General features: G+C 41.2%; 2 protein-coding genes, 1 long non-coding RNA gene and 1 other non-coding gene across 4 annotated transcripts in view; 1 reads left to right on the top strand and 3 right to left on the bottom strand.

Moving 5' to 3' along the window:
• PRSS12 (serine protease 12) overlaps nucleotides 1-11,226 on the top strand; it is a 33,364-nt gene extending 22,138 nt beyond the window's left edge. Inside the window, exons 9-13 of the mRNA XM_066549488.1 lie at nucleotides 822-1,027; nucleotides 1,720-1,798; nucleotides 3,733-3,855; nucleotides 6,729-7,009; nucleotides 8,639-11,226. Coding sequence (XP_066405585.1) covers nucleotides 822-1,027; nucleotides 1,720-1,798; nucleotides 3,733-3,855; nucleotides 6,729-7,009; nucleotides 8,639-8,946 — 997 coding nt within the window. The 3' untranslated portion in view covers nucleotides 8,947-11,226. The remainder of the gene's footprint in view (nucleotides 1-821; nucleotides 1,028-1,719; nucleotides 1,799-3,732; nucleotides 3,856-6,728; nucleotides 7,010-8,638) is intronic.
• A 1,224-nt stretch (nucleotides 11,227-12,450) lies between these two features.
• LOC136555885 (uncharacterized) lies at nucleotides 12,451-14,209 on the bottom strand. The gene is made up of 2 exons (XR_010783548.1): nucleotides 14,052-14,209; nucleotides 12,451-13,641 (listed from the first exon to the last, which is right to left on the bottom strand). It is a non-coding gene; the product is annotated as an uncharacterized lncRNA (long non-coding RNA).
• LOC136556352 (small nucleolar RNA SNORA24) lies at nucleotides 13,787-13,917 on the bottom strand. Its single transcript, XR_010783657.1, has one exon. It is a non-coding gene; the product is annotated as a small nucleolar RNA SNORA24 (small nucleolar RNA).
• Nucleotides 14,210-16,232: 2,023 nt separating the features above from the next.
• The window catches only part of LOC136556335 (bifunctional heparan sulfate N-deacetylase/N-sulfotransferase 3), a 52,651-nt gene continuing 41,109 nt past the window's right edge, over nucleotides 16,233-27,774 (bottom strand). Inside the window, exons 8-14 of the mRNA XM_066549486.1 lie at nucleotides 27,134-27,230; nucleotides 26,161-26,284; nucleotides 23,200-23,374; nucleotides 22,658-22,828; nucleotides 21,535-21,644; nucleotides 20,976-21,078; nucleotides 16,233-19,795 (exon numbers count right to left, since the gene is read on the bottom strand). Of these exons, the coding sequence (XP_066405583.1) occupies nucleotides 19,676-19,795; nucleotides 20,976-21,078; nucleotides 21,535-21,644; nucleotides 22,658-22,828; nucleotides 23,200-23,374; nucleotides 26,161-26,284; nucleotides 27,134-27,230 (900 nt within the window). The 3' untranslated portion in view covers nucleotides 16,233-19,675. The remainder of the gene's footprint in view (nucleotides 19,796-20,975; nucleotides 21,079-21,534; nucleotides 21,645-22,657; nucleotides 22,829-23,199; nucleotides 23,375-26,160; nucleotides 26,285-27,133; nucleotides 27,231-27,774) is intronic.

Genomic DNA, 27,774 nt, shown 5'->3' with positions numbered 1-27,774 from the left:
TAACCAGCAGGTAAGCTTATAGTTCAGGCATGCTTAGAGGTGTCTGTGGCTTCCTGCCCCACTTCTCTGTATAGCCAATTGGGTGGTCTCTCACTCATAATTCCTTCTGCCTCCTAAACCATATACAACAAAACATCTATTTATAAATTAAGAAGATTAACTAATTAACAGTAATACTCTATCACAGGAGTTGCCAAATGAGATGCTTAAATGCTACAAAAGCACCAAGTACTGGGTTCCTCCCAAGAACAGGGGGGTGCAGACACTGAACTGGTGTTCAGCCACATGACATTTTTAGACTTCAAATGGGGTGCCCTGTAAAAAACAACAGGATAATAAAATACTTTAATAACTACTAGCAACTTATAGGTCTGTACATCATCATTCCTACTGCATCACAAGTATACTGTATTCAACTGGCCCATCTATCTGAGGGAATCAGACCTGAACAAATTATTTTTAGCTTTCACAGATGCTGACTTTATACAAGGATTAAAGAGATTATGAAAAAGCAGCTTTCACGTATTTTATGGCAAAATGTAATGCTGATACAATGTAAAATACTTGGCACACTGCCTTCTAACCAGACACAAAAAAGCAGTTTTTAAACCTTAATGAAATATAGCAATTTTGTCACAGTTTTATTTTTTCTATATAGCAGAATAAGAGAGGTGGTGGAAGGTGCTTGTTATCAAGTGAAACAAGTGACAGGGTTTGGAATGAAACCTCAATGTCTTTAACTATTCACTTGGAAATTTGAGCAAAATGTAGAATAATGCCTCAAAATGTTAAATAATTTTTAAAAAATGCTCTGTTTGCAGAGGTCCAGCCAGAGCAAGGACAATGGCCTATTTCGGTGAGGGCAAAGGCCCGATCCATGTGGATAACATCAAGTGTACAGGAAATGAGAGATCCTTGGCAGACTGCATTAAGCAGGACATTGGGATGCACAACTGCCGGCACAGCGAGGACGCGGGGGTCATCTGCGACCACCTAAGCAAGAAAGTCCCTGGGAACAGCAATAAAGGTGAGGCCCTGTCACGAGGGGCAGACCAACAGGTCAAGGTGAGCAAGTTTCTGGTAGGAAGAGACAGACTTAACAATCCCACCTCACAGAGGAAACAGCTTTATCAAAAACAATTCTAGAACAAAAGGGGTGGGAATTCTCTCTGCTGACACTGTGTGAGCATATTCTTTGCAGCTGCAGAAAGGAAGCATCAAGACTACTCAATCAATACAGGGTATTTGTTGCCATGGTTTAGAGCAGCCATGCTCATTAAGCTGCTTGAGGGACATGATGCAAAAACCCAAATAGCTCCCCTTCAGCTTTTCAAGGTGTAGGTTATCCTCAGATAAGGACTGAGACTTGTGTGGTTTGGCAAGGTTTGCTTCACTTACAGGAAATAAGGAAGAGCCCTATAAAATCCTACATGTGAGAAGCAAATGTGTTCATGAATGACTCTGATCACAGTCAAAAGAACTCAGCTACAAAGCATTTCTAAGTCTTTAAAGAATTCAGTGTATTTTCCCCAGTCAAAAGATCTCAGCTATAAGGACTTTCTAAATGTGTTTTCCCCAATCAAAATTTGCCTGTTAAAAACTACCATGAAAAATAGAATAGCTTCAACCTTTAGATTTTTTATAAAGTTACCTCTCATTGAATATTGGCCACTTTTCATGTTGACTTTAATGCTCTCTCTATCTCCCTTTCTGGTTTAGATTCTCTTGCTTCTGTTTGTGGGCTGAGGTTACTCCATCGTCGACAAAAGCGAATAATTGGTGGGAAAAATTCTTTACGGTAAATAATTGGTAAAGACAAATAATTTTGAATATAAAGCTTCTAAGACATGTATTTGCCACAAGTGCTTTGCCAAATTTACAATTTTATTGTAGGCTTGTTGTTTGTTTTTCTTTTGACTTGTCATGATGTAGGAATAGAAATATACCCAAAGCAAATTTGCAGGAAATTAAAAGGTATTAATTGGTAAGTACTTGCAGCATTAGTTGAAAATCTGTAGATGCTTGTGGGTAAAGTCAGTGAATGGGTTAAATTTTAAACTTACAAATTAGCTATTTTACTTCTATCAGAGGATGTCTTCATATCAGGATGTGAGCTATAAAAACAGAGCTATCAATGTAGTACAAGGTTTTAAATGCCACCTACACCAAAAAAAGAGGCCTGGGTATGATTCACTGCCTAAGACCTTATTTTCTTTCATAAAATAAGCCTTAATGATGACACAACTAAAAATCCAGGAGGAACTGACTTTACTTTTTCAACAGTTGTGACTAAACACAAAAAAAAATATATTTACACAACCTTACAAAAGGCATTGCAAAAAATACACTAACAGCATCATTACAAGCACTGTGCAGCCTGTTTCAAAGTACATGCACAGCACTGATCAATCCATTCATAAGAAGACACTGCCCAAGTGGGAGAGCTTCAAAGAACAGTAACAAGAGGGAGCCCAGAAAAATATTTTAACACAGCCAGATAAAGTAAATTAGGATGTCTTACCTTAGTAAAGAGACAAATAAGATAAGAGATAATGCATAGCACAGGAGGAGACTCAGAATTCTTGCCTTAGAATGTAAGTTCTAAGGACACTTGCTGAAATGCAACAGTGACAAACAATGTATTGCAAAACTCAGAGCAAAGAAGCTGGTCTCATAAATCAGTACAGAAATGTTAGATGAAGCAAAAAGGTGATGAAAATCCAACAGTGCATGCAGAAATGCTTCAAATTCAAGAAAGGGAGCATATGTATGTATCAGAAAAGGACTCAGTGTCACAACAAGTCATTAAGACAAGGAACTTGAGGGAGTGTGAAAAGAACTGGATACTTACATATGTACCAGCAAATCCAAAGCTGTCTGAATCACCTCATTTTAGAAAAACATATTAAATCCTACCTTTTAAAACGGAGAAGTGTCTAAATTGTTTTATTCTTTACGGGAAGTAAACTCCTCCACCTTACTTTAAAACATTTGGCACGGGTAACTCTGAGATGCTGGACTAGATGGCCCCTGGCAGCTCTTGTTTTCCAGCACACCCATTCAAGTTGACAGTACTCAGAAAACACTCAGACTACCTGTTGCATACTCTTAGATGCTGCTGTTGCTTACAGGTGCATCTCTCTCCCTTTCTCTTCTCTGACTCCTAATGTATTAAACCAGCAAAATAGAAATCATCCTGTATTCATAGTATGCAAAAATGACCCGATCTACTATAAAAAACAGATAATGACAGGCTGAAAAAAGGTGCTCCTCTATACTTGAGCTTCCACACTTGCTTTATACCTCATTTTGCCACCTTCCTTTCTCATGAAGACAGGGATGGATGCTGGGTTCAGCTTTTCAAGAAATTTTCCTTTCCCCTCTCCAGTTGACAGGAAATTTCTGGTTTGTTGACTTGGACGGTATTTGGCGAGCAACCCACAGAATGTATTTTTGGCTCAATGAATGCAATCCGAGAAGAGAAAATTCAAATAGCTGACTGTGGGAGGAAGCACTTAAGAGTGCTGGATGCCTAAATTTTCTGTAAAGTAATGTGGACCATTGTTAAAAGGAATTCTGAATGTTGCCAGGATATAAAATATTCACCATCCTTAATAAAGAGCACATTTTGTAAGTAAGCTGTGTCAGACAAACAAAGCCAACAGGATGCACGCTGCAGGTAACCTGAGTTCCCCAGTGCTGTGTGCTGAGCACCGTGTGTCACTCCTGCAGGGGCGGCTGGCCGTGGCAGGTGGCACTGCGGCTGAAATCCTCTCATGGTGACGGGAGACTCCTGTGTGGTGCTACTCTCATCAGCAGCTGCTGGGTCATCACTGCTGCACACTGCTTTAAAAGGTGGGTCTCTCTCCAATAGGGCACGCTGTTTTAAACTGCTTTGTTGTTCTGGGCATATGCAAAACCATTACAGTTCAAGCCCATGGAAAACTGCTCCAAGAGCTGGCCTCCGGTTTTAAAAAACCCTACCACTCAACCTCCTTTCCCTCAAACAAACAAAACACCCTAAGGCATTGAAATTATTTGAATGTTATCATTCATGTGATTTATATTCACCACTTCAGTATTTTAATGAAAAAATAGAGATAACGCTTTGGCCATTTTAACTGTCTGTTCCAAAAAAAAATGCAGCTTATGGCTTTTAGATGATAGTGAAGACAACTGAGCAGACACCAAACATAGGGACTGGAATATTTTAGATTAAATTTGGTAACAACAGATCCTGACAGTGAGAGACATTTTTACTGTATTCACAGCAGTAACTAAATAAAGGACTTCACTTCACTACTGATGAAGTTACAGAAGTATAAAAGCATCAATTTGCACAATAAGGAGGCTAATCTTGTGATTAGTGACTATTTCATTGGAATGGGCTGGGAAAAAACGTAGAGGAGCACTACAGTTTTGAGGGTATTTGCTAGAGTTCGCTCAAGTGAGCTGCAAATGTTTTAAATTTTGATTTTGAGCCTTTATTTTGCACACTAATAACAAAAATGAAGAGTCAGATACACTTTTACTCAAATACAGTGCACATTACCTTTGCTGTGCACCAGATGCACATCTTTTCTTGTGTCCTGAAATCACGGAGGACTTTCCTTGGCAATATTTCAAGCTGAAATAGTCAAAGTTAGTAAAATTTCCTGCTATTTCAACTGATGTCCTAGGTGATTCTGCAGAACTATGGAAGCTCTTTAGTTGCTTTCGTCAAAATTCATAGACTATGGCTTCCTATTTCCCTGTTCATTTTCTCTGTAGTGATTGGCAAGGATGCTGCCTGAGGGTCTTGAGAAAGCCTTTGATTACAGGCTTGAAAACTGAATGTGGCACCAAGGAGTGCCAGTTCTGGATACTCTGCTAAGCACCCACAGGATGGGGCAGCAGCATGGCTGGAGCAAAGTACACTGTGGTACTTCCAGATGGGTGCAGCTACTCAAGGGGCTGTCCCAGGCTGCCCTGAAACTGTCACCCGTGGTCTCAGGGACCAAAGCATTGTTTTTTTTTCCCAGAAGTTACGTTTAAACTGTAATTAGACCTAAGCATGCAGCTCCAACACCTTGTGGATGCACTACTGTTTACTGTAAAGGAGGGAAGCCTTTAGCTCTAAGCTGGCTTTGGACAGGCTGGGCTGAACTTCCAAATGATCTCAGAGTGATTTTCAGGGATAGGTTTCCAAGAGCTATCTATAGATCAAGTGCCTTCTTCACATATTTTCCACAGATGGACAACAGAAAGGCCAGTATACCATTTCTCATATCCTGGAAATTGGAACACTGCTTAAGTGACCAATGTGGGCTCATCTATACTAGAAATAAAAATTAAGCATAATTTTATGTATGATTATTAGAATTGTTCACCAGTGCTACAGGGGAATTATTGGTTTCTATACTTTGGCAGATACATTATTTAAGATAAAATGTTTGAAGCTATTTTTTGTTTTATAACCCATCCTTGTCTTGAGTTATTCTGACAGCTATAGGGAAATTGGAAGGTTCGTGCGTTTAGAAAAAATAACTGGATAATTAGAAACATTATCGGAAAAAACCCTTAATGTATCTTATATAGAAGTTCATCTTTGGATGAAGGGATGTTTGTTCACAGCCTGCAGTTCTCTCTCCATAAAGCCTAGAAGAGAAATTTTGCTCATGGAAGACCTGAAGGATTAGACCAAGAAAGCTTTACAACCAGGCAACCAGAAATGCAACCCACAACTACAAATAATATTCAGTGGTACAGCTACATATTGTGCAGGAAACTGTAATTTTTCTGCTTTGTCTGCTGCTCCTCAAGCAGGCTTTAACAAGCTATGCAGACCAGAACATTGCTGGATGGTATGAAAAGAACAGGCATAGGTTGAAAGGCGATGGGCCACTGTGGGCACTATTTTTTCCAAGCACATTACAAATTTCCTGTTGAAGGCTATTAAGGGAGAAAGAAAAGGAAAAAATACTTCTGTTAGCTTAGCCATATTTTAAAATAAATACATGTACCCAACATTACTCTCCTGTTTGCATTTTGCCTGGGAAGGTCTATGCATAATACAAAAATCTTCAAAGACATGCACAGAAAATTGTTATTTTCCACAGTAGTAATCTCTAATGTATTTACCATTTAGTCCACAATGTGAAACACACTGGGATTATATCAGATGCAAAACAAGCCTAAGATTTACAGGCCTCCTATCAGTGTGACAATAGTTTGTGCTTGTGATGCACAAATACTTTGTCATCCTTACTATAATTTCACTTGGTGTAAGAGGTTTTTATTAAGTTACCTAAGCCTCTAAAGTTCCTCAATCAACTCAAGAAGCAGGCCTGAACACTTATCATTCCAGTAATTATCTGGAGTATCCCAGTGATGTCAGTACTCAGGCTGTTGTTGCAATTACTGGCAGTTTGCGTTACCCTTCCTAAATAAATTTATAATGCACACCTTGTACATGTGAAGTGCCAGTCATGGCAAATGGCCAGAAGAAAATTGCCTGTGAAAATATTCAAAAAAACATGGCACAACCGAAAACCTCGGAAGAAGGTTTTTATCTTCTTTAGAACACACTGAAATGTCAGTGTAAACATTTGAGAAAGCATTTTCGCTCTTTAAAAAATCTTTTGCTAACATTAGTTATGTTAACCATAAAGAAAGTGATGAACTAGGTTAGCACGTTCAGGATGTGACTTTGCCTGAGCCAGCCCTGTTTGTTTTCACCTCCGTCTCAGGTATGGCAACAACACTCGCAACTACGTGGTGCGGGTTGGAGACTACCACACGCTGGTGCTGGAGGAGTACGAGGAGGAAATCGGAGTCCAGGAGATTGTGGTGCACAAGGACTACAGGCCTGACAGCAGTGACTACGACATTGCCTTGCTGAGGCTGCAGGGGCCCGAGGAACAGTGTGCGAGGTTCAGCACCCACGTTCTACCTGCCTGCTTGCCACTGAGGAGGGAGCGACCACAGAAAACTGCTCCCAACTGTTTCATCACTGGATGGGGGGACACAGGTAAAATCATTTCCGTGCACCAATCTGCTTATCTCAGGCTGTTTTCAAAAAAACCCTCCAAATAATTAAAAGAAAATGCTCAAAATGAAAGTATTTTGCTCTTATTAACATAGGCAAATATTTTCTCTCCTGATCCTTAACCAGGAATGACAGTATTTTGTTGACTGATTATAGTCTGTATTTGTATCCAAGCAGTGATTAACCATGCCACTCTAAATCACAGCCCCTGTCAGTAACGTGGCCTCATTAAGAATGACAAGCAGAAATAAAAAGCTTATTTGTTGCCAGGCAGACCCTGCACAGCAGCTTATTGCCCCCTGCCTCAGATACATAACTAACAGCTATAGTAGATGTAAGGTTTCAAAGGTAAGGACCATGAATATTTTAATTTTAAAAAGGTTATTGAAATTCCAATACTTCAACAGAAAAATGGATGGAAAATATGCATATGATAGAATTTTAAATAACATTTTAGTGTTCCCTGTTACCACTGACATTTTCAACCAGCTTTGATTTAAATAACAGAACATCTTGCCAAAATTTACAAGAGCCTCAATGCAATCTGCACCCCAGGCTTCTACTTGCTTTTTTTTCGGTCAGTACAAGATTCTTCCTCTTCAAAGGTCTTTGTCCTTTAAATGTTTCACAAATTAATAACCATGTTTTACTTTTATCTTGTTGTGGTGCTGAATACAGTGCAAGACAGCAACCACACTTGAGCCTTTGTTCCAGTGACTCACTGGAACTGCCAAGGAGACAAGGCAAGGCCAAGTATCTGCCCCTCCTCTTTACAAGCGCTAATCTGTGTGCACAGATGTCAGGGTCACTGTACTACAATAAATGAGAGATGCGTAGGGTGGGTTTTTGCTAAAAACAATTGTTAATTCATTGCCTAGCTCTGTCTAGCCTTTTTACATAATTCACTGAAAGTCCTGCAATACTGTTAACTTAGGACATCTATTTCAGGAAACATCAAACACTGCAGTAATTGGCTTCAATACATGGTAAGAATTTACATCATTGAAGTACCTCAGCTGACATTTCACACTTACTATATGAATCATAATTGCTTCACAAGTTATAAGATTTTACTTAAAAAAAGATAAAACCAACAGTGGCTTTCATTTCCCATGCTTTCAACTGAAAGAGGCGCAAGATGTGTAAAAAAAGTAGAAAGATCTACTTGGAAGCCACCAGAAGATGCAGCACCTGTTCAGGCTGAACTACACTAGATTTGAACTGATGACACAGAAATAAAGGACTTCTGCTGCTTTACTCTCAGCTGCTCATGACTCCCCAAAATTGCTTCCACATAGAGGTTTTAAAGCGTATGCTATTCTGTAGAAGACAAAGTGCTCAGAATAAACCAAACCCCATCCTTGGAAAAATCCAGAGAACACATGCAGAAAAGCTACTTTTTAAAAAAGCACCTACATTTTACATTTACAGTATCTACTGTATTTTAATATTATATTTAATGCAGAGATTTTTTTCAGTAGTCTTGCTTCCAGAAACTTTATGTAATGACAAAGCAGTGTGAAGACTTGAGAGCAAAAATTGGATGAAATCACTTTTATGTTTCCAAGACTGACCATTGTAATGAGACAATAATTTCTATCTCCTTTTTAGGACGGGCTTATTCAAGAACACTGCAACAGGCTGCCATCCCCTTACTTCCCAAGAGGGTGTGTGAGGAGCGCTACAAAAGGAAATTCACAGGAAGAATGCTCTGTGCTGGAAACGTGCAGGAACAGAAACGAGTGGACAGCTGTCAAGGAGACAGTGGTGGACCACTGATGTGTGAACGCCCAGGGGAAAGCTGGGTTGTGTACGGTGTCACCTCCTGGGGCTACGGCTGTGGGGTCAAAGATGCCCCAGGTGTCTACACAAAAGTTTCATCTTTCGTACCCTGGATTAAAAGTGTGACCAAACTATGAACGCCCATAATGAAAACCGAACTTTGAGGCAGGACAACTTGAACAGCACATGCAGTGCACAGCTGGGGCCCACAGTGGGTGGAAACAGACATTTTCCTGATTCACGTGTTTTTGTTTTCATTAAATCCAAGCTGTATACACTCAAGCCTTCCAGTTAGGGATTACTGTCCTTCCTGTTCCAGAAGTTTAAATATTGCATGAACAAGCTACTATGAATCTAAGGGGAAAAGTGATAGCCAGATAGTTAATACTGGAGCAGGACAGCTGGAGACTTTGCCCACAAGACTGTTGCTCCAAGCTATTTATGCTCCAAGCTTCTCTACAATTAATTACAGATCTCAATCTTCAGTCTAGTTTATTAGTCTATTTTATTCCTATGATTTTACACTCAGTCCCCTAAATTGACTCATGTTTCAGTAGCTTCTGAGACCATTCATAGCCTGATTCTTGATAAGTAATTCTCAGTATGTATTAAATGCAGGAAGGAAAATAATGGTCAATAATCACATTCCCAGTTAATTGGCTAAATGTCTTCACAGGTTAGTGTGCCTGAAGTACATTCCCAAGTAAAACAGGCAGTACAGTGACAGTTTCCCCACAACATCCTGCACAGCTGCAAGAGCAACAACTTATCTACTTCACTTAGGTAGCATTTGTCCTATTTCTGAAATTTGCAATTTTGAGTATATACAGCATTTTGAAGAAGATTCACTTTTTCTATTTACCACTAGCTGTCAGTACAGTGTCAGACTACAGTGTCATCCCTATCCTTTCACTGCTGGGCTTTGCTCAAGCAGTGCCAAGAACCTCGGTCAATCCTACCAGACAAAGTTATACATACAATGGAGTTGTTGAGCTGAAACTCGTCTGAAAAGGTCTATAAAGTCTTAAACTATGTTTTCTATAAAGTGAGATTTAGACAACTCTCTCCTGCTTAGCTGCAACACTGGTTCAGACTGATCTCACAGGAAAGCTTAGTTTTCAGTAACTTCTAAAGCACTGACACATCTTGATTTTGTTTAATTACGTTTCCAAATACTGTCCCCCATGCCATGAAATCCCTAACAACTTTTTAAAAAAATGCACAGATAACCAACTTACTGTGCATTGAGTAAGGGCCACCACACCGAACCTAGAACACAGCAGGTAACCACCACCTTATTGTAACACTGAAAGGCATCAGTCTGGAAATCACCTGTGAACTGACTCACTGGGGAGGGAGCCAGGACACTACAATCTGCAGGTCAAAGACTGTGCTGAGTCCAAGTGTGCTCTATGCATCACAGTAACAGCCATGCTCATAGAAACAACTGAAAGCCGTGGGCCATGAAACACTCCCGTGTGACAAGTGTGGCAGATGAGCGTCACCACATAGTGATTGTGCAAACTGCGACCACCAGTGACTGTTTCCCAGTTTCCTATTCCCCAAACTGGCTATGACTGTGTTGTGTGGTGTTTTGTGAAAAAGTGGGGTGCTTGCATTCATGCTGTAAGTGGGCAATTATTCATTTTTGTATTGTTGTGTGTCTCTCTGGTGTTATAACAAATATCCAAGACTCACTTGCATATGAAGTGGCAATGACATTGCCGAAGCCCATATGATTGAACATTTAGCCCTTAATATCTCCAACCTCAAATTTAAGTTTTCAAGGGTCAGGACTAATTCTTGTAACTGGTGCTAAAGTAGTACATGAGGTGCTTTAATACATTTTAGTTCTCTGTAATTCCACACTATTTGAAAGAGTGTAAAATATTTTAATATATCATAAATCACTGTACTGTGACCACCTACTGTTAGACCAATGCAAAACACCGTGCTAGTCAACTTCAAAACCATTGCGTTTTTACTTCTATATAGCCCTTAATTACAAGGGAAGTCAGTCTGTCAAAACTATCTGCATGTAACATCCAAGTTTTGCTGTACAAGACCCATTGAGACTTGTGGTGAAGTAGGCTACGTAGTGCAATATATATGCGTTATATACAGGGAAAATAATCATCCTTTAATAGCTGCACCACAGAAACAGGATACTTTGTGTGGGGGGGGAACTAAACCTGCACACTTAGTGTAGTAAACATTTAGATTTAGTACAGTACTTTCTTATTTTTGCTCTTTTAATAGAATGCTTTGTTAGATTTTAAAACGTTGCACTGTTTCCATGCTGAGCATGCCTTCTCAGTTTCAAACATAAAATGAAATTGCCTCCATCTTATGCCATTCTCATTTTTGTTCAGTGAGCCTGATGGTGTACATGTATACAATAAAAACTGCCACACTGACTACAATTTCTCTATGTTAATTACACGGATGTACAGGCAGCTGCTGCAGAACATCAGCTGGGTAAAACTCACGTAGGCTGTACCTGATTAAGGGGACTCTTGAAATCATCTTCCTCGAAGCATATAAACCTAAAGGAGTTGGTCTCATTCCCAGTGCCTTAACTCAGACCAGTTACATTGTCCTAAGTTCATGCTACACTTTTAAAGCTGTCTAGTAACTGTGTCAGGGGTGGCACACACCATGAAAACACTTGCATTTGCCTATTTAAGATAAGCAAGTAAGTGCCCTTGCAGAGCAGATGTGCTGAGGTTATTACAGAGGTCCAATGGTTTTGGAGAAAAGAGATTTCAGAGTACACACTCCTGACTGCTGGCCACCAGGCTTGGCAGCCACCACCTTGGAATGCAGAGCAGTAAGCCATATGATCGGGCTGTTAAAAGCAGAGAGTAACCATGCACCACCAGTTAAACAGGTGTGCTATCACTTGTTACAGCACCACAGAAGAAAATGCATTTAACTGTACTTCCACTTGGGCAGAAGTTTATGCTTAAAAAGAAACTGAGTTTCCTATGACAGCTCTCTAATCTGCCCACCAAACACAACCACCGGAAGCCAATTCCTCAGATCTAGTGCACGCTGTAATTAGAGCCCACAGTTCTGCTCCCTTCACTTCAGGCAGGAATCCTGACCTCAGCTGCCAAACACCTAGCAGCAAGTACACCGCATGCTTATCATCTCAGCTCCAGCTTCACAGATTTTGTTTCCCAGTCCTTTCAAATCCTCTCTTTCACTCCAACTTCAGTCCTAACTATTTGCAAAAATTACATTATTATTTGAAAGATATTCCACAAGAGATTGTGCCAGCACAGCTGGGATTCACTAAGACAGTACATTCAAGTGAAGCATCTTGTCTGAGTAGGCAATGATTCACCATCTACTGGATCTATATCAATTTTCTCAAGTATGGATTCCTCAGCAACGGCAAAAATCAACTCTATTAAATTAAGTTGTTGCTTCTGCCCTGCAGCACCTACCTCTGACTCAAGCCGTACCACTTCTGGAGCGGTTCCCAGACAATGCATCAGCCACCCGAAACCAGAGATTCTGCCCAAAAGGTGTGTCCCCAGAACCGGCAGATTTGGCATGTGTAAGTAATCCCGACAAACACGTGTAGGTCAAGTCTTAGCTACCAGCAGTTTTTCAAGAAAGGAACCACACTTGCAGCCAGTCATGTCTCTTTATTGACTTATTCATACATTCAAAGGCTTTACATTCACACAGACACCAAAATTACAGCTGGACTTTGCACTTGCATTTTCCAGACTTCAAAAACTTACCTGCAGCTTCTCGTTGAAACAGCTTTCTAACACGTTGGGAGCAGAGGAGCCATCCCTGAAGGTGCAGTGCAGCCACTCAACTATCAAAACCAGTACTGTAATAGCTTAAGGCCCAGTGACAGCCCAAAGAGAGGAGCAGCACACAATGACATCCTAACTGTATCTGTCTGTATTAAAGCAGTCAGAGTTAATTGTAGGCACAGTAAGCTGGGTTCCAGCCCCTCTTCATCAAGATGAGATGGACTGCAGAAGCTCTCATTACAGCTCCAAATTTTAACTGAAATAAAGACCTAGCCTAAAATTAGCTTTTACTAGCTCTGCTTGATAAGCAGAAATATTACTGCTCCCAAAAGACATCGATTCCAGATGATTAAACATATCTACCCCATCCTAACTGAAAATGATCATGTTTAGACACAGCTACTCCTAGAACTCATATGTGGAATTTAGCCCCCTCTTCTTTCAAGAGGGTTTTTTCCCGGTAAAAACAAGTTTGAGGCAATTTAATATTGCTACTGGAAACACAACAGCAATCATCACCAAACAGTAGGATGCTCTACCAGAAGTTGTAAAGCTGATCTGAAACAAAGCTGTTGGTATTAACTTCCAATCTCCCTTGCTCCTACAGCAGCAGATTTCTCTTAGTACTCACATGCTTATAAAAAAAGACACTCTTCTTGCCCAGGATATCCCTGAGGGATCTGTGCATTCAGATGCTTCTAGTGTGGCAGGCAAAGTACTGGCAGTGTGTTTTTTATGCTAGGACGTGCGGATTATGTTTTCTAATGTCTCTACAACCAAACCAAATTCCTCCTGGTCACAACTAATGCACTTGATTACACTTTTCTGTCCCAGAAACACATAAAAAATGAAGCATGCCTTAAAACAGAACACCATGATATCTAGATTTCGAAGTACAAGTCACAGTAGAGTAATCGTTAAACATAAATTATTAAATCGGTATTATTCCTGCCCTAAATCTCACCTCTGAAAAGCTTATTAGACACAGCCAGACACATACTTTTTGGGAAGAAGATCTTTAACAACTATGTCTTCATGCTTTCAGCTTCTGTGCTCCTGTGGAATTAAAAAAGAATAAAAAAGTTTAAGAACTGGGTTGTAATAGTTTTCTGAAGAAAAAAAAAAGGGGAGAAACCTGAAAAACCAATTAACAAGGAAACACCCAAAAAAGGGGGAGACGTCTAAGCCCACGGCAGAATCGGTTTGTCACTTGCCACAGTCAACGACTCATACCCACACGAGGGTAAAAGTTATGCCAATTAGCAAGGCTCTGCTCTTCCATGTCTAGGAAGGGAGTGAGCCACAGACGGCAGCTCCCATGGATTCATGGATCTCTGCTTCCCCCACCACCCCCCTCGTCGCCACGTGGCGGCCGCCATTTTCCCTCCCTCATGTGGGCCCGGGCCCAGCGCGGTCGGCTCCACCCGTCCTCTCTGTTACGCAGCCCACGCCTTCGTGGAGCCTACCTTCTGTCTGTAACGCTCCGTCCCTTGGCCGCCGTGGAGGAGAAGGCGCCCGATCCACGAACACCGCCGCCGTCACTGCCACTTCACCTTCACCCTCACTTTTCTACTCCCGTGGCCGCCCCCGCCTCAGCGCCAACGGCCGCGCCGCGCGCCCCCGCCTCAGCGCCAACGGCCGCGCCGCGCGCCCCCGCCTCAGCGCCAACGGCCGCGCCGCGCGCCCCCGCCTCAGCGCCAACGGCCGCGCCGCGCGCCCCCGCCTCAGAGCCAACGGCCGCGCCGCGCGCCCCCGCCTCAGCGCCAACGGCCGCGCCGCGCGCCCCCGCCTCAGCGCCAACGGCCGCGCCGCGCGCCCCCGCCTCAGCGCCAACGGCCGCGCCGCGCGCCCCCGCCTCAGCGCCAACGGCCGCGCCGCGCGCCCCCGCCTCAGCGCCAACGGCCGCGCCGCGCGCCCGCCCACGCGGAGCCCCATCAGCACGCGACCCATCCTCACGCGCCGTCGGCGGGAACTGAGCGCATCCGGGACCCCGGGCTGGGGGCGGGGCTTGGGGCGCTGGGCGAGGCCACGGCGCGCACGCGCACTGAGCTCGGCCATAGGGGAAGGTGCGGAGGGCAATGGGATCGATTCCTCTCACCTTTTGATTCCCGCTCCTTCCCGAATATATCGAGCAGCATCCCCGCGGGGAAACGGGTTAAGGCATTCTCCAAAAGAAAGCAGAGACCTTCAGCTGGTTTTCAGAGATGCGGCTTCGTCTGTGTAGATACACGTGTGTGTGTGTGCTTGGTCCAGTCATCAGATAGCCTTAAATGTTACAATAACACTGGCTAGGTTCTTGAAAACCATGGACTAACATAAAAATCAGAGGTCGTGAAAGATGTGCTAAAAAATGAAGTCATCCCTCTAGGTGAACACAGATTACTTTGCTTTTCCAGTCTATGTAAGCAACTGCACGCTGGCCAAATGTCCACACCTCAATTTGGAGTTACAAGAAGAGAGAACAGAATATTCCAGTTGGGAAGCACCTACTAGCATCATTAGTCCAAATGCCAACCACACCTCAGGGCTGACCAGAAGTTAAAGCCTGTTGTTAAAGGCATTTTCCAAATGATTTTTAAACACTGACAGGCCTGGAGCATCAACTACCTCGCCAGGGAGCCTGTTCCAGTGTGAACACCTTCCCATAAAGAAATGCTTCCTAATGTGAAATCTAAACCTCCCGTAATTACTGTAACTTTCACACCACAGCAGCTTATTGGACTATTACTAGTCATCCTCAGTCCAGGGAAGATGATCACCCTTTACTTGGTCTGAATTCCTCCTCCACTCAGGTTTCCCTGGCCCTTGGTTTCAGTGCTGATCGCTTTCCTGCTCCTGGGATTTGCCCTTTGCTGACTGTTGTGCTTTCTCCATCCATTTCACCCGGAGAGACAAAAAAAAAAAAGCATCTTTTGCCTTTGAGCTCTAGGAATTGGTGGACTGGAAGAACTGAAAAGAAATAGAGACCAAAAAGCTATAATTATTTGTAGCAAGGATCTTTCCCCTTTTCTTATTACTTGTTTCTACTTTACTGGTTTTATAAGAGCTTATAGAGATAGGTATTATACAAGAAGCTTAGACTTCTTAATTTTAAGTTGCATCATTTCTCTGTAATGAATGCAATATTTTGTAAATGTAGGTTTGCTATCTCCCACAACTCCCCTAAGCAGATTTTACCCAGCTAGATAAGTACAATTTTGTGTTCTGTTCTGAATTTGTTGATAACAGTGAATTTTCCTTTGGACATTCATACCATCTTCAGAGGTTTCTCCAAAGAAAGCTTTTCTCATGTCTGTGTAGGCTGATGCATTGGCAGAACTATTGAATCCCCAAGGCAAATGATTTGAATAAATTTTCCTTGTTATCTTAAAAAAAAACAAACTCTGGAGATGTTTCTCCAGCACATTAGCAAGTGCTGGCACAAGAAATAAAAAGTAAGCAGGAAGAAAAGCAGTAAAACAAGCAGCTGCATAAAGCAGCAATATTCACTCACAGCAAGAGTAAGCAGTACTTTTCATTTCTGAAAACATCTCATGCTGCTCCTGTGCTGCTGGACTGTGTTAGAGCTCAGCATCAAGCTGCAATGGCTGCTAACCAACCTGGAAAAGGACAACTTTGTGAACGTGAAAGTCACTTCCACACAGCACTACATTTTCTTATCAGAGTTTATTGTTGCACTTCAAATACCATGCCACTATCAGAATAATATCTATTTTTTATTTAAAAAAAAACTCTGAGAAAAATGTTTCCAGCAATTTTCATTCAATGTGAATGACAAGAGTATTACATTTATAAACATTGAAATATCTATTTAATTTCTTCCTGAGGAAGTTTCACATTTTTAAGCAATGAAAAAGGATATTCTGTACAAGATAGTCTGCAAATCATCCAAACTCATTCTTTCTGCACAAGTAGAACTGGGAAAATATCACAGTATTCTCAGGAATGTTAGCTCAAATAATTAGGTGACTTCTGATCAGGCTCTGTGTTTACACCCCCAAATGGTCAATATCTGCTCAGAACCACACATTGTTTTTTAATGGCACTGATGCCCACGTTAAGCAACTCTCAGAATCATGTTTATGAAAATGAAGATGAAACTCACAAAATCAAGCAGTTGTTAAAGAAATCATGGCTTGTGCAGTTACCTTCTGGGGGAACAGGAACCACGGCTGTGTTACCAGCCACAAGAAAACATCTGACTTGAACTAGCAAACAGATTTATTGTAACAAAACTGCTTTTTTTAGAGTATTAATCCTGACAGTGTACTTCTGGAAACCAAACACTGATTGCAGGGAAGCTGTGAACAGAAGAGGTTACACTTGGCCAGGTAACTGGTGTGGTGTGACCTGGTTACTGCCCTGTGCTCAGGTGCATCCCCTGAGACACACCCAGCTGCTGGCTGCATGCTGTGCTCAGCCTCCTCCTCCTCCACCAAGCTGGCTGCATGTTACAAGTGCTTTTTAAAGGCTCCTGTTAAATGTAAGAACACACTTCAACAGAATAGTTCTGGAATAAAACCCCGCACGGCTTCATCCCATCCTTTTACAAACAACTAATAATCCACCCAAGGCCGAGGCCGTGGATGTGGAGGATTTATTGTGCCAGTACCTCGCGGTGACCACAGATGGGCTGCAAAATTCCCCAGGGGACAATGTGACCAATGTCACCACTCTGTCCTTGACTGCCCACTCATTCTCCATCTGTCAGGGCCTTGGTTTCCCAGGGCAAGAAGACAGAGAGGGAATTCTTTAAAACAAAGAATGAACTAGGAATGATGCCGAAGGCCATTCCTCCTGCATGTAGGAGGCACTCAGTCTGTGTTCTCACCCTGAAAACATCAGGCCCTTCACAGTGCCCAAGGTTTTTCCCATTTTCCTATTTTTAACACTGTTTCACTGAAGAACGTGGAGAACTGAGGCAGCAATGCACAACAGGAGCTTTGTGCAATCCCTGCATTTTTAAAACACTTGAGTGATGTTACAGCAGGTTGTATCAAGAGTAAAATCAATCATGACAGGATGAAAACCCCAGGTATTTTCTCCAGTTATTCAATTGAACTGTAACAAATCTATATAGATGCTTGCAGGATGCATGAGCAGTCCGTAGCATGCAGAGCTTTTGCTTTTACAGATGTTCAGAATCCAGAGTGTTCCTTTCACCAAATAGGAAGTACTTTAAGACAAGTCAGCTTTTGAGACAAATCCATATGACTGAATATTTAAAGTGAAATGAAATTCTCATTCTAATAAATAACAGAAATGTTCATCTTAAAAAATGTCTACTCTAGTAGGTCCTCATCCTTAATCATGCATATTCCCTTAGCAAAAATGTGCTGCGTAAAGAATATTGTTATATACAGCAAATCTGTCTAGGTTTGTTTCTTTACAGGCCTATCAAAACCACGTATTACATAGACAAAATCAATAAATAATAAAGATTACCAGTTAGAGGTACAGTAAGGATCTCAACATATTTTCTATTTAGGGAATAACAGACTGGTTTCCATTCCATTACCTTGAAATTTAAATTGCATGATTACACAAATGTCGTAGAACAGCACTGAGATATAGGACATTTTTTCCACCATCTGATGCATGTTTTTAAATATTCACCCTGAAACAAATGATGAAGACATGACAGAGCTCCTGTATAAAGCCTTGCATTTAGTACTGTGGTTCTTTTTTGTTTTCACTAACCCTTCATGCCTTTAGAAACACTCAGAGCCAAAGTTCTGTGAGGAGCATCAAGGCCACACTTAGGTGAAGTTTCCAATGATCTTCCTCAACTGCTAAGCACTATTTATTGGACTTGATCTCACATCTAAACTGATGCACTGAGAGATGCACTCCTGAGAACTATCACAACTATCTGCCTGCAAGGGCGGATATTTGTCTTTTCCCATGATTTGAGTGTAATTTTCTATGTGTTTATTTTTGTCCCCTCTAAAGCTTATTCCTAATATTTAATACCAAATATGTTTAATGTATCTGGGAACAGAACTGGTATTTTCATCTGGAAGTCTGGTAATTTTTGCAGCTGATGTCATCTGAAGGTTGCAGAAAGATGCTACAATTTTGATGAGGTTGAGGGGGGAAAAGCATAGGTTAAATTTACAAATAAATTAAGGAAAAAATAGTGGTGCAACTTAAGGCAATTAAAGTAAGGATCTGACACTGCTTTTTAGGAGTTCTTAATTCATTTCAGTGACTCAGAGCAATGTAAGCCCAGAGTGCAGTGTTTGGATCTGGCCACTCACAGAACCAGGGGTGAAAGCCTCTTGCTTGCCCTGCTCCACTTTGGGTCACAACTGTTTAAGTCTAATACTGCAACTTGTGTGTTTCACATATCCAATCACATTTCTGCTCAGATAATTCACATCTCAGTCAGCACAAAATCAGACATTTCAACTACAGACAAAGGCCTTTCCCACACTGTGAGGGTTTGTTGTCACCAGATATAATCACAGGCTCTGTTTTGGCTTCTTTGTGGTTTTCTTTCTACTCCTGTGGTGGATTGCAGACATTGCTGGGTGCATTTGTTGCCATGCACAGCTAAATGATAGGTGATAATGTACTGCTCCCCAGTGTTTGCACACACTTTGGGCATTAGCAAGCTGATTCCAAAGGCAGAAGTACTCTGGGCATTTTGTGCTACATTTCATTATCTTATCCTATGCAACACAACAATCAAATCCTAAGGAAAACTGCCAGTGCTCCAACAAAGGGCTACAAAACCTACATGAGACACAATACTTTAAAACTGATGTATAAAAATGTGAATATTTACCGGGAAATCAGACAGGTCGTGTATCTCTGATGTTTATACCAGCTGTAAATAACTCCCACATATGTGCACAGTAGTCCACAAGTCCACAGGCCCAGAAATGTTTATGAGAAAGATTTGGCCCACCAGAGCTCTAAGGAACACATGTATTTTTACAATCCACATGCCAGCATATGGAAATAATTTCTATCCTTTACACTTTTTTGAAGAGGTATATCTTACAAGACCTTCTGGTAGCCACTGGAAAGTTCAGGTATTACAGCTGAAGTGTGGAAAGAGATTTCAAAAAGCTGTTCTCCAATGCTATCTCACTTTCTGTAGCTCCTGTCTCAGCCACGATGGCAGGGGTTGTCCCAGCTTGTGGAGCAGTTTTGACAGTTCCACATTGTGATCTCTGTAGTAGCTCGACAGAAAGGCCCTGCACTGAGGGATACAAAAGGAGAGGTTTTTATTTAATAAAACACTGTACTGCAGTTGCTGTGAATTTGAGGTCTCAAAGTTGGTTTGACCTGTGTGAAAACTTTACTTACTTTAGGCAATTTATATTGTTTTGTGCTATCTACTGCATGCAAGGAGCTGAACTCTGAAAGGTAATTTCAAGGGAAACAAAGGTTGTTCAAAATGAACACCAAAGTCAAAGCAGAACTGAATTCTACTCTTAGTCTTGTACATTTGGAATCATACTGAATGTGATGGAGATACTAATATTACAGTGTGACTGAAATAACAGCTACTAAAATATCTTTTTATGTAGACTTGTATCAGTTAGCAACCCTCATTCTGAGAATCACTTAGAGTTGAAAAAGACAAGGTTTTGCACAAATACAGTCTTGTCTTACCTCTGACCAAAATCCTTTTCACCCAATGGTTTTGTATCTTTATGACACTACTGATGTGAAGTTATTTATAATTTAAGTACTGTGAGGAAAACGTCCTTGGAACATTAATTCTTGCTGCTGTTCAAACTGAAGGGTTTTATTTGCATTTTAGCCAGGCTAAATGAAATGGCAATGCAAGGCAGAATCAACATGGAAGTCAGAGCTAGAACAGGAGACTGAACTGCCCTTGGGTACAGACTGCAGCATTTGATCTGACTGAAATTTCCCCATTTGAGCATTTGTCTGGGGAAGGTATTTTTAAAATTCATAGAAACAGAATCTAGCCTCTGTTAAAACTGGATTACAGGAGTGCCTCCATTACCTGTCACAGTCTAACTAGGCTCATAGACAAGGGACCACAAAAATACACCTATCTGATGATAGAAACTTCCACTGTGGAACTTCTGCTGCTTAAGTCCATAAGGTAAAGGGACAGGACTTCAGGAACAGCACATTTAGTTTTCTAAGGGGTGCCAAGTTTTAGAATTTGTGGGAGGTTTTCATCGCTGTTTTTTTTTAATGACTGCATCTTCACATTTGAAATAAAGAACTGAATGTCTATGGAGCCCACAGCCATCTAAAACATTTCCTTTGTATGGAAAGGTAGCCAAATAACTAACTTCTACTTAATTTTGTCTTTTCTCCCTTCTCATGATTTCGCTTGTGTCGTGTCCTGTATGTGCCAACTGAATTCCTGTACAATGCCAATGACCAGCATGCTTTACCTCAGAAGCCATAGGAGGGTATTTTCTGCCTTTGCTCTTTCCAAGACACTTGGTTTTTCCTTCTTCCAAGAGCTGACACCAGAATCCTTTATGAGAATCGAACCTGAAAGAAACATTGTGCAGTGTAAAATCTGTGTGTAATCAAAACTAGGAGTCAGAATCCAAAGGACTGGATGTTACATTCCTGACTGATATAACTGAATCTGTTTTTCAGCTAATGCCAAAAGTAAAGAGAAATTATTCTATTTGCTTTCTGTTTCTGCATATCAGCATTTCATGTTCCAATTATGGAAGTAAAATTCATTTTGATCTGTTGCAAAATTCATATGCAATTCTCACAAAGCAGCACTTTGTCTGTCAGAGCTCTACTTCTGTAACAGCCAAGTGGCTCAGTGAATGATGCACAGAACATTTAACCCCAAACTGTGTTCTGAACAATTCACCCTACTGACAGCTCAAGGAACTATGAAGGGCTTTGCTCTGCAGTGAGCTGACTTACAGGCTAGCTGGTATTTTAGGAATGTAGGAACATGTGAATATCATGAACTGATTAACTCACGTTAGGGCTTCAGAGTAATTATAATGAGGAGAGACTCCCAGAAACTTCTGTACTTCATCCATTACAGTAGATGGGTCAGTTCTCAGCTGCTGTCCATCAATAATCAGCAACTACGACAGAGAAAATAAATGGAGGTTTAAATTGGAATTCATTATTTCAGGCTTGCAACTGAAACTTCCACCTCTGTAAAACTCCATCATATGAAAAGTACTGCCCCAGGGAACAATAATGGGCCCAGTCTTAATTGTCATCATCATTAATGATCTGGGAGCAGAGTAAATAGCATTTTAATTAAATCTGAAATTATATTGCATTGGAAGCTGTTGTGACAACAGAAAAACAGCAGTGAAGGATCTAGTAAGATAAGAAATACTGTCAGGCAAGTGAGAGAGACTGGCCCAGCCAAGAAAAAATTATATTAATGGCTTTTCCAGATAAAATATAACGCCAACAGGGCTGATTCTTCACTATCACTGTGGGACATAAAATCTGGCAAAAATCTGCATGACAATGCATATTATTCAATATTCATGGGTTACTCGTGGATAAAAGCTAATGAAAACATAATGAGGAGAATTTCATTCAGGAGTCAGGATGTTACAGCATTGTGCACCTCATGAAGAGATATACAAGGCTGGCTGAAAAGAGAGTATGTGGGGAATAACAGCAGCAAGATGCATCAGAGCTTCCTTGGCACACTCTGGGGAAACAGAAGGTGCAGACTCCAGCCAACTTGTCTCAGCTACAAGAGCCCTGGATAAACAGAAGGTTGGGATTGCAGCCAACTTCCCTCTAACTGTTGGGTGAGAGCAGTGCCAGACAAGCTGCCAATGTCACAAAATTCCATTCCAGAAATAAATCCCCAAGGAGATAGCAATCATGTGATAGTGTCTGCCTGGTCTGCTGTTATCACATGACACTCAGGGCTTAGGATGTGCATCTTCTGAGGCTTGACCTTACATGGGGCCAGAGGGAGGGCAATGATTTGGAGAATATCCTGGAGATCAGCAGTCAGTAGACAAGACTTTTACAAAGGTAAACTTTAAGGACAGCATATATACATACATACATATAAATATATAATATATATATAGAGGATGAACATGTCAGGAGTCTTGTTCACCTGGTAAGGTGGGAAGTAAGTGAGCCATCTCTCAATGTGGGTAGCATACCATCCAGGTGCCAGGCATCTCTTCTGCAGAGCTCTGAGCTCAGAGGGGGCTCGAGGGCCAGCTGTGATCACCTGATAGAAGCTGAATTTCAGAGCTGCGGGGTCTTCATGGGATCGCTGATGCTGTAAAAGAAGTGACATTGCTGGAACTTTACAGACCACAAAAGCTGGGGAAACAAGGCAAAACTGGCTGCTCTTACTGACAAAAATTTCTTAGCCTATCCTGTATTTTGAGCATGAACTAGATAACTGTGTCTATATACTTATTTCTGTATGTGCTGATTGCATTAATTAGGTCATCATTTTTACATGCTTGCATCATAGATAAATTGAAGAAGTGGTTACTGGTATTTTAACCCTAAAAATATGACAGATAACCCATGGGTGATCACAGATGGTCACTGACTATAGGGACATATCCTGAGAGGACACACAGAGAGGATTCAGGGTGGAAGCCTGGCCTGGTGCCTGCCCATGTTCTCCCAAGGGCATACCTGGTACCAGGAGTAGGCGCGGTCCGATGGGTCAATGAGGATGGTGATGATTTTGGCCTTGGGGATGAGGGAAGCAGCTCTCTTGGGAGCTTCCTCAGAATGGAAATAGTTGGCACTTTTCTCAAAGAGGAAGTCAGTGGTGACATTAGAAGGAGTTGGAAAGAAATCCATGTACCTGGGAAAGCAACATCATCCTCAGAATTACTTAAAAATCACACAAATGCTGATAAATCTGTTAGGCATACTTTACTCTAGAGTACTCAATTAAAACAAAAGCCTAAGTGCAAAAAAAAGAAAGCAAACCAAAGCTTACACTGTATCTTTGATCATATTTTACTTGGTACTAGCTTCCTTCTCACTAAATGTAACTAGACATGACAGCTATTTTTTTTTAACGGGATAAAAATGTTACAGTATTTATGTATTTAAAATTCACGAGTTCTCACTTTTCAGTCAGAACAAACTGCTCAAGTCTAAAGTAGAAATTGAGTTTTCCAAATTTGGCCTTTTGCTGACACCAATTGAACTGAAATACTGTAAAAAAAAGCTACTTAGTATCAATCAGATGCTTTCACTGAGAAGAGGCTGTTTATATGGGAAGATGCACTGAAACAATCCCCCACAGCTTCATCAGGTAAAAGGTTTCTGAGCAGTGACAGAATCCACTTATTTTTCTGTGAGTCACATTTTGGGGGAAATTTGGGTTGTAGTTGTTTAAGGTTTTTTTGTGAGCTTCCCTCATCTGTTATGAAGCTGTAGTTAAATTCCTGCAATTGCTTTGTCATCTAAGGACTTCTCTATCCCCGGCCCTCAGATCATTTCTTGTTATTGCTGGGGAAAACAATAAATAAAAAATTTTGGCCCTCTTGACTTTTCAGTTAACCTGTACTGAGAAAACAAATGTTATTTAAACAGCCTCTTCTGAAGACCACGCTTAAGGACCGAGATTTCCTGCAGTGCTTAGACTTTGCTCTGTTCATACAGATGAGCTACTTCCAGTACAAACGATGGGCTCTTCTTTGCTTTGAAATTGTAACCACTGAAGTCAGTGGACTTTTATTTCCCAGAAGTGTTAGGGCTGATTTGATGAGGCTGAGAAGGCTTTAGAGAAGCTTGTCCAAGAAACCTGTAACAAAGCTTACATAAAGAAACGCAGGAGTGCTCTGTTTAGACTTCTGCACTTCAACAACAGCAAGAAGTTGTTATCAGTCAGTTCTTATCTTACTCTTCTGTCATGTCTGTTGGAAGCCTGCAATTTACACCTACACAGCTTTCAAAAGGGCAATGCTGAGGTTCTGAGGGCTAAAAGGATCCTCTTCTGCTTCTGTAGTTGGTCCTGCTCTAAATCCAACCTTGAACAAAGACTACGAGGCAGCTCAGGGACAAAGCCCTATCTCCACAACTGTAAACAAAATTGAACTGATTGCTATTTGTGATTCTTGCAGGAATACCAGCCAATTAATGGACTAATGAGGAGAGCCCTTGTATCTAATTACAAAGTGGCAAGCTCATTACATGCCAGCATTGCAACACCCTATCAGACTAGGTGGTCTGAGAGATCTGCCTGGCAGACAGAATGCAAATCTAAGAATTATGCAACACCACCAAGAGGGAGTTCTGAGGATCTGAGACTTAACTGTGGGAACCTGGCAGGGGTGGTGGGGCACAGAGTGGGTGCTGTGGTGAGAACCTGCCCAAGGGCTGTGCCTGGTTTAGACAGGCTGTCCACTGTGAGCCTCACTCACGGTGCCATGTTAAGATGAAGGTAATCTGACGTGTGTGTGGCAGCCACATTGTACCTGCACCTTGGGGAAGTGGACAAGGCAGGAGGAAAGAGAGAAGCAGCACAGTAGTTTTCCAGCAACATGAAAACATGGATTTTGTGGAAGAACAGGCTCGCTGCACTTGGGCTGTTCCATCAGCATGGAGCTGCTCTGCCTCGCCTGCACGTCCTCCTCACTGGCTGCCAATGCCTCGGCAGCCATTTCCCAGTGCCACTCACTCATTCATTCATCCAGCACATCTCCACCGGCACAAGAGCTGACTCAGCACCCTTCCCAGTGAGCATGTGGGATCCACAGCAATTCCACCTCTGGGAACACGAGGGGTGTGCCAAACAAACTGCATCTGATGTGTCTGCACTGGGAGCACACAACAGCCTTCGCCCTGCTCGTTTTATGGATGAGTACAGAGTCCAAGGCAATAAAAGTACTCTCCCTTAAACTGGGGGCAAAATAAAGAAACAAGACAAGAAATCAATAATCCTTCCCTGGTGCTCCCCAGCTGCTACAGCATGTCAGCAGCTTTCATGCTGCAGTGCTTTACAGTGCAGCACTTGGGGAAAACAGAGGAATCAGGAGTGACCTTCAGGTGCAGCTGTGCCTGGTGACTCCCAGGGAGCCACAGCGAGTGTGGCAGCAGGGACACAGGCTCTGTCTCAGCACCACTTACTCACCCACACAGACACATTCTCCTAATTACCTGATCTTTAAAGAGCATTTTGAGAGGCTTTCCCTGTCCCCATTTTTTATTATTTACATTATTGCTACTGCTATATTCTACTTAAAGGAAGACATGCCTCTTCCTGATAGTATCTTTGTTTTTCTCTTAAGAAATAAGATTTCCGGCAGGAAGATAACTTTTGTGTCCATATAGCCAACCACCAACCATTACTGTCCCACTTTCAAAAGCATGTGTAACAAGAAATACATTATTTTGTTATTCCTCTGCACATAGTCATATCTGGATATTTACAAGAAAGCCTCACAAAAGTTAGTGCATTTAAGATATTCTGTAGTAAGATCATTATTCACTTGCATTTACTTCTCATTTCAGAAAGACACTAAAGGTTATTTCTTATCTCACTTTATATATGCACAGTTACCATTACCAACAGTAATGTCATTTTTCTATTGTTCACAATATATAAACTTTTAGATTTATACTAATAACCCATCTTACCAATCAATCCCCCTGTGGTAGTTATTTCTATTAAAGAACTGTACCTCCTCAAAGGTTTTTGGGCTGGGGGAGTTACTAATGATGGAAGGATGCATGATCAGGAACAAATACAAGGCTGTAGTACCTGCAAATAGGATAAAAGTCCAAGATTTAAAATAAAAACACACACACACACATATTTTTTGGGCTGCAGATGGGACTAAATCAGCTTTATTCCACTTCAACTCACTGAGGGGATGTTGATTTATGTCACATAAGATCTTGCACTTTCTGAGCTTTTAGAATTAGGACATGTTAAGAACTGCAATTAGTTAATACAGAGAACTGAAGTACCAGTGTTGAAATCTGTTTTTCCAAATTAAAATAGTCTGTTTTAAAAAACAATGATTTATGTATATGAGACTGTCACAAAAATAATTTTAAAATATGTTGCATTCAGTAGCTTTGGGGATTGGTGAAGATGAAAGGAATTTTGCAATTTTCTGATCACAGAGAACAAAAATAATCATTGAGTAAATTTATAAACTAGCACAATCTTGTAATTAAAACTGCCCATTAGGAACTTCTTGACTTGAAAAAAATGCCAAGAAATAGCAATATTCTATAAACAAGACATACACAAGAACTTGCAATTCAGAATCCAACCCATTTGAAAGATGTCTCTGTCCTGTCCTTTTCTTTCTTCCACTTTGACGAGAGCTTGTCTGTCTTGTTCACGTCTTTATCAAAGTTTACTCACTTTGACATAAAGCCCAAAAAACCCTGAACACACCTGAACCCTGCATTCTCAATGTGTACTGACTGCTGTTGTAATTTACATGATTTAAGCTACCTTAGCATGGTATTCAAAAATAAAATAATGCTGTTGGATGATCAAGATCTCTACACAGCAGCCTGAGTCAGCAGTGATTAACTGTTTTACGTATCTCAACTTACACACAGCCTATCTCGTTGGAACAAAAGAAAATCTCACCAGTTTTCTGGGGTCCTACAACCAAGAATTTTGGTAACCGATCACAGGTTTTTTCCTTAGACCAGATATCTTTGTGCCGTTTGTCATCACAGGGGTTCTAAAACAGAGAAGAAAACTCAGAATTTCATTGGTAATCACAGCTGAAAAGGTTCATATATAAATTATCTATTTTTTTACCCACGTACAAATATTCTTACCAAAAATTATTTTTCCTTATGACTGAAAACCAATGCATTCCAGAACTACTCCAGCGATTCTGAATGCTATTTCCAATGTAACCAGGTCAGAACCTGATTTGCTTGAGAGTCTGGAATTTTTTTAAGGAGAAGCATGTTGAAGAAATATATCCTACACATATATAGTTGCCCCATTCCTGTAACAGCTACCAGACTACATCTGCTGCATTTTAAAACTAAAAGAGTAAGTTTATTATGATTTAAGGCTTTCTATTCACAAATACATATTCTGATCTTCCATTTCAAATCAGTACCTAATATTAATCTTTAATCTTTGCTGCTTCACAATTGAATCAGTTTAAATTTGTTCTGGAAATGCTACTCACAAACAATTTTTGACACTTGTTTTGCAATACTGCACCGACATGAAGAGAATTATCTTCACGTACCCCTCAGAGGCTTTAA

The sequence above is a fragment of the Molothrus aeneus genome, chromosome 4, assembly GCF_037042795.1.
Source record: "Molothrus aeneus isolate 106 chromosome 4, BPBGC_Maene_1.0, whole genome shotgun sequence".
NCBI classification, from domain to species: Eukaryota; Metazoa; Chordata; class Aves; order Passeriformes; family Icteridae; genus Molothrus; species Molothrus aeneus.
This window is presented reverse-complemented; position numbering and strand designations above follow the sequence as displayed.